Source organism: Bicyclus anynana, chromosome 19 (assembly GCF_947172395.1).
Source record: "Bicyclus anynana chromosome 19, ilBicAnyn1.1, whole genome shotgun sequence".
Taxonomy (NCBI): Eukaryota; Metazoa; Arthropoda; class Insecta; order Lepidoptera; family Nymphalidae; genus Bicyclus; species Bicyclus anynana.
This window is the reverse complement of record NC_069101.1, coordinates 6,319,048-6,331,386: the sequence shown is the minus strand read 5'-3', so window position 1 is coordinate 6,331,386 and position 12,339 is coordinate 6,319,048. Positions and strand designations below refer to the sequence as shown.

General features: G+C 36.1%; 1 protein-coding gene across 1 annotated transcript; it reads left to right on the top strand.

Moving 5' to 3' along the window:
- The first annotated feature begins 2,123 nt into the window (after positions 1-2,123).
- Positions 2,124-10,357, top strand: LOC112056314 (protein D2-like). The gene is made up of 4 exons (XM_052887354.1): positions 2,124-2,333; positions 4,266-4,395; positions 5,108-5,321; positions 7,651-10,357. Exons 1-4 carry the CDS (start codon positions 2,178-2,180, stop codon positions 7,787-7,789), a joined length of 639 nt encoding a protein of 212 aa, XP_052743314.1. The 5' UTR covers positions 2,124-2,177; the 3' UTR covers positions 7,790-10,357.
- The last annotated feature ends 1,982 nt before the right edge of the window (positions 10,358-12,339 follow it).

The window sequence follows — 12,339 nt, the reverse complement described above, 5'->3', positions numbered from 1 at the left end:
CTAATTATTCAATAAAGATTCATATGTTTACTATAAACGTGGTGAAAATTTCGTTTTTATTAATTCTTTTTAAGAATATCTTTGCACTATAAGCGTTCACCCTCATGCTCTAATGACGCCTTCGCTTTTATAGGGTGCTTATCATAAATTGTACGCTAATGTCCTTGGGAAGTAATAAACTTTTTTATATGATGTGATGCTGGCTTGAGTAACTGGACTTATATACATATATAATTTTTTGGTTTTTGGCTGGTGGGAGGCTTTTTCCGTGGCTAGTTACCACCCTACCGACAAAGACGTACCGCCAAGCGACTTAGCGTTCCGGTACGACGTCGTGTAGTAACCGAAAGGGTGTGGATTTTCAACCTCCTCCTAACAAGTGAGCTCGCTTCCATCTTAGATTGCATCATCACCTACCATCAGGTGAGATTGTAGTCAAGGGCTAACATGTAAAGAATAAAACAAAAACATTGGTAATTTAATCCGTACCTATTGTTGACAAAAATCAGATCTTTAAAATCTTAATTACAGCATACCATCGATACAGCATATACATTGAAAAAATTGATTCAAGATAGAAAAAATTGAAAAATCCAAAAAAAATATATAAGTTGGTCACCCTAGGGATTTTTTCAAAATTATTTAAATTACGATTTTACGGGACACCCTGTATATGTAAAATTCGGTGAGCATATCATAACCCCTCGTTAAAATCTCATTAGAGTATAACTTTGTATTTGTATAATTGTATCTGCGTGACTCCTTAGTACTTAACAATCAGTAAGTCATTCAATATTTAAAGTGCATTATGTATAATTGCTACAATAATGCCTAATTGAAATCGATTGCGAATTTGATTAACTTTCTTAAAAAAAAAACAAATTTGAACACTGAGAAGAAATACTTATGAATGAATAATTAATAATTATTGAATAATTCAACTACAATAATATAGTCAATGAATATTAAAATTCAGTTCATTTATTTACGATTATTATATTCATATTTGCTACAATGTTAATGAGAATTTCAGCTAAGACCATTATAATGTTTATTGACTATAATATTGTAAAATTTAAAAGAAGTAGGTAAACGATATTTATAAATACTTGGTTTATTACATATTAAAAACACCCATGAATGTGTCAACTAAATTCTCAAATTTCCTGATAGGCGATTTATCAACATAGTCTTCTTTAGCCTTAGCCAAGGTAGAGAACATACCAGTGGTGAAGAATGGAGTTTTGAAGAAGGTAAGCCGTCCCAATGAAAAGGAAATTCATACCGCTTGATACAAACTCTGGTTTCTTATACATCCATATATATTCATTACAATAATGCATATGTATGGATGTTTAAAAGGTAACCCGGCGGGAATCGGCCTGTACGGACTCTTCGCCGCTGGTAGATACTTTTTATTAAGTATATGTATTTAGTTTTCTGTATGGAAATTTTCAGATAAAATCTGATAATGGTTGTTTAAGAATTTATTTGAGAACCGTGATAGCCCAGTGGATATGACTTCTACCTCTAATTTCGGAGGGTGTAGGTTCGAATCCGGTCCGGGGCCTGCACCTCCAACGTTTCAATTATGACACAGAAAACATATGTGCAATTGTGCCAGGTTATGTGGATTTTTAAGAAATTAAACATCACGTGTCTCAAATGGTGAAGGAAAAACATCGTGAAGAACCAGAGAATTTTCTAAATTCTCTGCGTGTGTGAAGTCTGCCAATCCGCATTGAGCTAGCGTGGTGGACTATTTGGCTTACCGCTTAACCCCTTCTGAGAGGAGCCTCGAGCTCAGCAGTGAGTCGAATATGGCTTGATAATGATGAAAGACCAAAGTAGCTAATAGGCCTGTTGGCCCATAGGCCTGTAGGGTCGTTAATAAATAAAAATAGGCCGATAATGGTGATGTACTGATAGCTTGGCCAGGCACTATAGTGTTTGCATTGATGGTTAGGCAAGCAGGCAGGTAAGACAGGAAAAATAATTGTCGCTGATAATCACTGATAATAGCAAAATAAATCAATTATTCATTATTCAAAAACATCATAATTCAAGTCAATTTGTCTTGTCACTAGTAGGTATTATAAAACGCATGATAGCTGATCGCAATCATTCGACAGTTGACTCTATCTGAGTAGGTACAGTTTTTTAAGTACTCCGTGATAATGCACAAAATATGGAAAGTTACAATCGTTTTACTTGTACTCTCAGCTATCATAGACAAAGTATTTGCTTATCCAAAATCGCCGGTTCAAAGCGTATTCGAAGCTAATGAAATAGTTCCCGATGTCATTCCAATAGCACCATACTGGAAAGTGTGGGTAAGTTATACCTAGTACCACTTTAATTTAATTAGGTATTCTTTTTTTATTTTTTCCGCATACACACGCGTATTTATTTTCTGAGTCTGCATTAAAAATTTTACATTAACGTGAATAAGGAAAATGTATAGTGTTCTTTCTACCTCTTGCTTTGTAATTTTACCCCGTGGTCTATATTTTTAAATACGTTTTTAAATTTTAAATGCACGAAATTATAAAAATACCTACACTTCCATATTATACACTAGCGTACGCCCGCAGCATTACGTGAAATTTTTCACAAATTCAGCGGGACCCGTGCTTATTCCGGGATAAAAGTAGTCCATTTTCTGCCCCAAGTTCCAAAACTAAAATTATTTAAATCAGTCCAACGGTTTAGTAGTGAAAAAGTAACAGACAGACAGACAAACCATTGTTATTGAACCAGAGTTCGATTCCAGCTCAACGTAAAGACATTTTTCATTTTTTTTTTATTTATTTTGTTCTTTTATTTTTTACTAGCTGACGCCGCGCGGGCAGCTATATAGGTAGCTAATAATACCCTTTTTCTTTCCTATGGTAGGAGCACGGGCTGACAAACTTTATAAAATTAAGTATTTCTGGCTATCGCAGGTTTTCATTCTTTTTTTTTTTAATTCTTTACGTAGCCCTTGAGTAGAATGTACCTGATGGTAAGTGACGATGCAATCTAAGATGGGAGCGGGCTAACTTGTTAGGAGGAGGATGAAAATCCACACCCCTTTCGGGTTCTATACGACATCGTACCGGAATACTAAATAGCTTGGCGGTACGTTTTTGTCGGTAGGGTGTTAACTAGCCACGGCCGAAGCCTACCACCATCCAGATCTGGACTAATTACGAAAACCTCAATTGGCCCAGCTGGAGATCGAACCCAGGACTCCTATCTGGTAAAACTACCGCACATACCACTGCGCCACGGAGGCCGTCTATATCTACAAGTAAGCAATTTTTTAGCAAATTTTACGAGTACAATGAATATAATAGCATATTAGCATAAACTTATTGCTTTTATTGTGTCTGTAAGTGGATCAAATTATTATTATACGTAGATACGCTGAACGATATAACTGCTTGGATAAAATTTTATAGCAGTAGGTTTTTGTAGTATTTTATTATATATTGTATTGTATCATATTATTAACTTCCAAAAATCCCGTTTAAGATGACAGATTTAAAAGTAAAACTATATGTTCATAACGAATTCTATAAGTATATACCATCTTTAGTATGACATTACAGTATCAAGCCACATCGTAGCAACAGTCATCATCATTGTCATCATCATACCAGCCGATGGAGGTCCACTGCAGGACATAGGCCTTTTGTAGGGACTTCCAAACATTACGATCCTGAGCCGCTTGCATCCAGTGAATCCCTGAGACTCGCCTTGATGTCGTCAGTCCACCTGGTGGGGGTCCGACCTACACTTTCTAGTACTCTTGGGACCCAGCAACATAACACTAACACAAATATGTAATGTGTTCTCTATCCGCTAATATTTTTTTCTTTTTGTTGTTTTTTTTTTTAGTTTTTATTACTGTATAAGTAATTATAATAACCGGTGCACAGTAAACACTAACTATAGTTTATGTTGCACTATGGTAACTGTATAAAAAATGTTTATGGGAGGTCAGAAGTGGGATATTGAATTATTCTGATATTTTTTTTTTTAAAGGAATATTTGCCATATCTTTTATAATATGACCAATATTCCCATTCCCCTCCGACTAGTCGGGAAAGACTGTGCTAGGAGTGGGTACGACAATAGACCAACGGGGCGGGGATCAAACCACCACTCCTCATGATGAGTCCGACCTCTCTTACCGTTGAGCTATTGAGGCTCTAAATAATAATGATAATGATTATGATGATGATGAATGGCGTTATATAAATAAAAAAATAATTTTACAGGTAACTTACGCGACTGGTGTCGAAGTTGAATTTGGTAATGAGCTAACTCCGACTGAAGTTAAGGATATACCCTTTGTTTGGTGGACGTGTGATGATAAGTCTCATAAATATTATACACTGGCTATAGTTGGTATGTATCAATGCACATCGATATAAATCGTTAGATAGGCCGCTCTCTAATAAAGAACGCACAATGTTATGTCATTACTCAAAGACGTGCACGCACATCTTAGTACGCAACAAGCGCATGCTGTGAGTGGACGTGGAATTAAAAAAATATTTCACTATTTTTTCTTGTTTAATCCCTTAATTCGTGTTCATATTGGAAGTGTAAAAACACAAGCCGCAACACGAATAAAGAGAAATGTGTTACGAGTGATGACGTACTCAATGTGCGAAACCAATGACAATTCCGCGAGGCTTCGGGGCTCATCTAATGATCTACGATCGATGTCATTGCACACAATAAGTATGAAATATTAAAAAAGTATATCTTTTAAGTTAATAATATTACAATAACAGAATCGACTCGTATCAAAAAGTTTGTAGATGCACTTTTTCGAAACAATTGATAGTGTATATTTGGATACAAAACAAAACCTTCTCACTCAATCACAGCATTAATCGGAATATTTTTTTTAACGAAATAAATTTAGGCTGTTTAATGTTTATACATTGTATGTGTCCTCTAGTTTTATTATAGCCTCCTACCTATCTGTACTACTCATAGTACGTAAGAAGAAGAACATACTATACAAAAAAATATCTCTGGTAGGCAGGAGGATAGATGGAGTAAAAACTTAATAGCGATAAAGAGGTTGTTAAAAGACACACTTTTTCAGATCCGGACGCACCTTCCCGGGTCGAACCAACAAGCCGCAACTGGAACCACTGGCTTGTTGGAAACATTCCCGGGAACGATGTACCGTCCGGGGAGACCATCGCGGATTTCGTTGGCGCTGGACCCGGCTTGGGCTCTGGGCTACATCGCTACGTGTATCTTGTGTATAAGCAACCCTCGAGACTATTCTTTAATGAGCCACGTCTTAGTAACAGGTACAGACTTGTTTACTTTTTATTTTTAAGATTGATTACCATTTTTTTAAATTATTGAATCAAAATTATCGTATCTCAACGGACAACTGAGTATTTGTAAAAAATAATAATTCAACCCATTTTTTAAGATGACGTAAAATGCCACGTCAAATCCAAAATTCAGCTTTCTCGTGTTATCACCGCGTTGCAACGACTTGCGGTACGGACGGCTTCAGTGTGTTCGTGGCATTCGAGCCGTCCACATCTCTTGTTGTGTAATTCTTTATAGGATACTTGGGATAGGCGGGTGTTTGTTAAGATAGGAGTGTTTGTTAACAGTCAAAGGATCCTTTAACCTTACACACAACGTTCACAAGTGCGTGACTTCACTCAAGGTTTCACATTCTCTGCCATTCTAGGGTTTTATTTTGGTTACAATTTGATTTGTTAATTAAGTTGTCCTGACAAATGTTGTGAATCATAACCGACATTAGTTTTCTTATTTTTGTAATCACTTCTGAGTCTGCTAAAACTCGGTTGTATAATGTAACTGGACTACCTGACCTGTATTTGTCTTTTTGTTCCACATAATTAATCAAACCAGGCAAAAATATCAATCAAATCGGCAAGTTTTAATGATACTAACGAATAGCAAAGTTTAATCGTCTTTCTACATAATTAAAGGGCCGAAATATGCTTAATATTACAGTCTAAATGCAGGTTAAATTGTAACTTTAACTTACGAAACTTTATGGTAACATCTAAAGCAGCTGTTGGGAACTCAGTCGCTTTCCAACGAGAAGATGAACGAAACTTTTCGTGTATCCGTAGGTTTAATTTGATCTGGACCGTAGCCGTCGAGGAGCCGGGCCCAATTTAGATGTTATGCTATCCGAAATTGTACCAGCGTATCCTACATTAAATACAAGTTTTGCAGTAAATCGTATTAGTCCAAGAGCTACTCAACCCTGCGAGTAACGGTCTTCCTGTAAGGTTAGAAAATTGTACACTTATGATTTATAGCATGCTAATAAATGAGCTATTAAATTTTTAGGCTTACAGAAACTTAGTTTTTGGACGTGACAACGTCTTATAATTCGATGGAGCAGCTGCACACTCGAAAAAAGATGACGTCATGCGTCGTTCCCTCGCTCTAGGGTTGCCAACTTTTTTAACAAGAAATAAAGCATATCCTGGTCTATGAAGATTATTAAACAGTAATTTAGAAAATATAACATTTTTTTTGAAAAATGCAACTATTCCATCAGCATTTTCTTATGACGTTGTCACGTTCAACTATCGTCAGTAAACCGACTTTACAGACAACCGATGAAGTCATGGCTTAGCCTTTCTACATAACCCTTAGTCATAAGTGTACAAATGTCTAAACTTACAGCTTACATCAAGACCTTTACTCGCAGGGTTCGCTGGCTCTCCAGCTATATAGTTGGTTAGTAGGTCTCGAAAATCAAAGTGGAATGTTTGAATCTAGACTAATATTACAAAGCTGAAGTGTATGTTTGGTAGCGCGCTAATCAAATTATTTCAAATTAAACTAAGAAAATTTCCTTTAATGTTGGCTATTGAGGAAGGCTATAGGTACCTACATTTAAGACAATTCAATTTTACACGGGACACATTTAGTAATAAAATAAAAATTACATTTTATAAATGTAATCTATGTTCCAGTCATTATCAGCTATCCTGTACCTCCGACAATACAATCAAAATCGAGTATATTATCTTTAGATTTATTAATGTACCTACTAGCCGAAGCTCTTCTATTTTACCCGCGTAGTTCCCGTTCCCGTGAGAAGACAGGGATAAAATATAGTCTATAACACTCACAAATAACTTGAATATCTAGTTGTAAGAGACTTTTCAAAATCGGTTTCGAGAGATTATCCCCTACAACACCACAAACTTTACCTCTTTGAATTCTTTGTAAACTAGCAGACGCCCGCGACTTCGTCCACCCTTAGACCTCCATAATACGGCTCTATTGCAAAATCCGTTCTAAGCGGATACCTACTAACTATAGACTACCTCCCTGCCAAATTTCATTTTTGTACGTTAAGCGGTTTTCGAGATTTCGTGATGAATGATCTTTCGCGTTTATATATTAAGATTATTTTTTTTATGTTCTAATTGAACCTTACCTTGTTAGTATGTATGGGTCCAAATCATGGAACCAAAATTTTAAACATTTCTTATCGGTTTAAGATTTTATGAATACTTGTTTAGTTCTGGTTCTTCAATGGAGTGTGTGTTGGGGATGAAGCATTTTTTTTAAACTAGGTAGGTACTTTTATTTTAAACATGTTTCATAAAAATATTATTTGGATTTCAGGTCTGCCGTTAACCGCACAAATTTCTCTATCACGGATTTCGCCAAGAAATATAATCTAGGAGATCCAATAGCTGGAAACTTCTTTGTAGCCCAGTACGACGATTACGTACCAATTCTTTACGAGCAATTGGGACTTTAAAACACTATACCACATAGATGTGTATATTTAATAAAAAGCATGATTAGTTTTTAACATGTTTTATAGGTTATGTTTGTAAGTTCTTAAAATCATGTTTAACGTAATTTTCTAAAAATATGAATGATTGTCTACTTCCTACTTACTGCAGTCAAATATTTACCATGAAATTTCATTTATTTGTGGATTTTTCTTCCAAATTTCAATACTGGCTCAATAAAGCGTAAAATCAATTTCTCTGTATTGAAACTACTTCGCGATTATGTATTACCACTATTACTGTATTGATAACGGATTAAAAATTACATTATTCAGTTTGATTATTAGAAAGATATACTGATGTATATCATATATATCATCATTATCAACCCATATTCGGCACACTGCTGAGCTCGAGTCTCAATGCTGGCTCAATGGCTTCACACACGCAGAGAATTAAGAAAAATCTCTGGTATGCAGGTTTCAAACGACAATATAATCGAATAGTCAAGTGAGTCATTTGGAGCATTAATAAAAGTTTTATTGGACTTCTGAGAATATAAAATCTAATTTAATTAAATTAATTTTTAAAGTAAATTATAGTTTATTTTGGAAAGGATTTGGATATTTGAAAAATATATTATGTAGAGTTTAACATAGTTATTTTTACCTAATACAGTTAGGTTACATATCTTTCCACTTTGGATGTTGAAAACTCCTTGAAAGTATTCGTACTTTTTGAGTTTGAGGTGAATTTAGTGTTATAGTCAACCGTAGCTGGCTTAAGTTGTTATTCCAGCTATCTTGCCGGTTAAGCTGCAGTTAATAGTGAACCTTCTCAGCCAAACTTACATTTTATACGTGTTAGCTTTACTAACAACTTAGAAATTTCATATGTAAAGTTTTTGAAGAACCGGGCACCGCTCTCTTGACCTTATTACAGAGCTTTCTGCGTTCTCTACTGACTTTATATATTTATAATTAGTTGTCTTTACGGAAATATTTTGATTTTTATATCTCTATTAAATAAAATTCTAATATTGCGGTGTATGTTGCAAGTCTCCTCCGAAAGGGCTGGACCGATTTTTTAAAATTTTGTGTGCATATAGTTATCTATTTTTCATACCTCTAAATGATAGGTAAGGGTGGTCCATTCCAAAATGTTTATTAGGCAAAACACAGCTAGTTAGCTGTATATAATATACTCGTAGTTATCCGTTAGGTACTCGCGAATTTGTCCGTGAGAAATTTAATTTATAATTTACACTAATCTGTTAACTATAAAAGGCAGCAAACCCACATGAGTAGCGTGGAATAGGGATGATGACTGATGAGTATGCTAATAGTAAAGAAATTTTGTAAAAAGTAACAGGGTATCTGCGATCATTACTTTCGGAGCTACAGGGATTTAAAGGGTCAGATTTGCGACGCTGCCGCGGACCCCTGAAAAACGCCCCATACAAAATGGCACGAACTAATGACGTCGTAGGCACTTAGTGATAGTTAATTTGTATGGGCGTTCAAACAAAATTACCAATATCTTTGTTATTTGTGCATTTATGTTTATAGTTCATATATTAAAAAATTACACGTTTAATGTAAGGAAGCTAAAACTGTATGAACTTTTATCTAATTACGATAAAAGATTTTTAATAGATTTTGAAATTTTATAATCTTATTTATTTTGCAAATATCCAGTTAATCTTTGCTTTTTATGTATAAATTAGTTAACATTGACCTTATTTATCCGAATGTATTATAAAAATCAATATATTCAAACCTAGTAAACCTAAACACTTACACACACACTTTCGCCTTTATAATATTACTGTGACATGATTAATATTCCCATTCCCCTCCAACTAGTGGGAAAAAGTGCGTTAGGAGTGCGACAATAATCCAGTGGTCAGTGACAACATGAGTCAAAACAAAATAAGTCCGCCCCTTTACTGTTGGGCTATTGAGGCTTTCATTCTATTGTAGGAAACGAATATATCTTCCATACTCGGCTCACTGGTGAGCACGAGTCTCTAATCAGAATGAGAGGGGTTAGGACAATATTATGATATCACGCTGGCACAATTTTTTTTTTATTCCCTACAAGTTAGCCCTTGACTACAATCTAACCTGATGGTAAGTGACGATGCAATCTAAGATAAAAGTGGACTAACTTGTTAGGAATATGATGAAATCCACACTCCTTTCGGTTTCTACACGACATCGTACCGGAACACTAAATCGGTTGGCGGTACGTCTTTGTCGGTAGGGTGGTAACTCGCCACGGCCGAAGCTTCCCAAGGGCTATTGAGACTTTCATTCTATTGTAGGAAACGAATATATCTTCCATACTCGCCTCACTGGTGAGCACAAGTCTCTAATCATAATGAGAGGGGTTAGGACAATATTATAATACCACGCTGACCCAATGCGGATTGGCAGACTTCTCATACGTAAAGAATTAAGAAAATTCTCATGTATGCAGGTTTCCTCATGATGTTTTTTTTTCACCGTTTGAGACACGTGGTATCTAATTTTTTTAAATGCACATAACTGAAAAGTTGGAGGTGCATGCCCCGGACCGGATACGAACCTACACCCTCGGAGGTGTAGGTTCGGAGGCAGAGGTTATATCCACTGCGCTATCACGGCTCTTATTCATTATCAAAGGAATTTAATTTGATTGCAATAAATAAATTAATAAATTAATGGAGATAATTTGATATTGCATGTTGTAATGATTTATTAAATTGCATGCTATTTGCAATACAATCCTCTACAGAATTCGTGAGCGATAATTGCCAGTAATAATGTAATTATACTCAATAATAAATTTGCAATTTCATCATACCAACTGGGATTCGAAGTTGCCACCTCTTATTTAAATAGTATACTTACCACCATTACATTATGGATTTATTTAATGAATTCCATTTAAGAAAACCACAAAGTTTGTGTCGTATTTTAGAAATAATAATGGATGCTGAAAAAAAGAGAGAGAGAAAAAATGCATCCAAATAAAGAAAATAGCATGTAGGTAGACGTTGGCTAAATACAACCAAAGTCCTTCAGGAACGGTAAGCTCTCATTCGCACGAGAGTTTTTTTAACGGACGTTATAAAAGCGTTCAAATACAACAAATGCATTCCCAGGACAGCGTCTTAAAAAAACGACGCTTTTATTCGAGCAGTGTTGCATTTTCAATTTTGGGCGTTGGAAATAGACCTTTTTTTCATTCTTTACAAGTTAGCCCTTGACCACGATCTCACCTGATGGTAAGTGATGATGCAGTCTAAGATGGAAGCAGGCTAACTTGTTAGGAAGAGGATGAAAATCCACACCCCTTTCGGTTTCTACACGGCATCGTACCGGAACGCTAAATCGCTTGGCGGTACGTCTTTGCCGGTAGGGTGGTAACTAGCCACGGCCGAAGCCTCCCACCAGCCAGACCTAAATTAAGGAAATCTCAATCTGCCCAACCGGGGATCGAACCCAGGACCTCCGTCTTGTAAATCTACCGCGCATACCACTGCGCCACGGAGGCCGTCAAAACCTTCATTTAACTTCACACTATATTTGGACGCTATTTTAACTTCCGTTAAAAAACTCTCGTGCGAATGAGGGATAAGGCTTTATTTTATTTATAGTCCAATATGTAAAAATTAAGTTCAGCTTTTCGCTCAGTTTCCCTCGCAACAGGCGTAACGAACAATCACGTTATACATACATATTTTAAAAACGAAATCATGGAATAATAAAACATTCGTTACCTACCTACTATTAAAAAGTAAACATGCAATAAAAGTAATATATATATAATATTTTCTTTATTTAAGGTATTTTCTTTATTAAATGGTGCTCGAAATTTATTTAATTGCTTTATATTATTATTGTTACTTATCTACTTAATGCCCATTACAGGGCCTTACCTCCCTACTCATAGAAGAGGGGAAATGGAACCTATACCCACCATTCCAGTACAGGAGGGCGGGCTTAGCGTGATAATGTTTAACTATTTAACGGCCAGTATCAGATCAGTTAAGTCCACACAGTAAGAGGGAATCCACCACCTCTCGATGGTGAGTCCGGCCCTTTACCACTGTGCTATTGAGACTGTACCATGAATGTCCGCCACTAACGATCAAGTAATGTCACGTGCCTGCAGCGCTAATAGCTCGATAGCCAATAAAACTGATCGTGTGATGGTCGAGATGTGCTTGTCATCACGCCGTTCGCGACCAACACACGAACAGTGGATTTACAAGGCGGAGGTCCTGGGTTCGATCCCCGGTTGGGCCGATTGAGATTTTCTTAATTGGTCCAGGTCTGGCTGGTTTCGAGGTTTCGGCCGTGAATAGTTACCACCCTACCTGCAAAGACGTACCGCCAAGCGATTTAGCATTCCGGTACGATGCCGTGTAGAAACCGAAAAGAGTGTGGGGTTTCATCCTACTCCTAAAAAGTTAGCCTGCTTCCTTTAGATTGCATCATCACTTACCATCAGGTGAGATTGTAGTCAAGAGCTAACTTGTAAAGAATAAAAAAAAATAAAAAAAAAATCTCGACAAATATAAGCT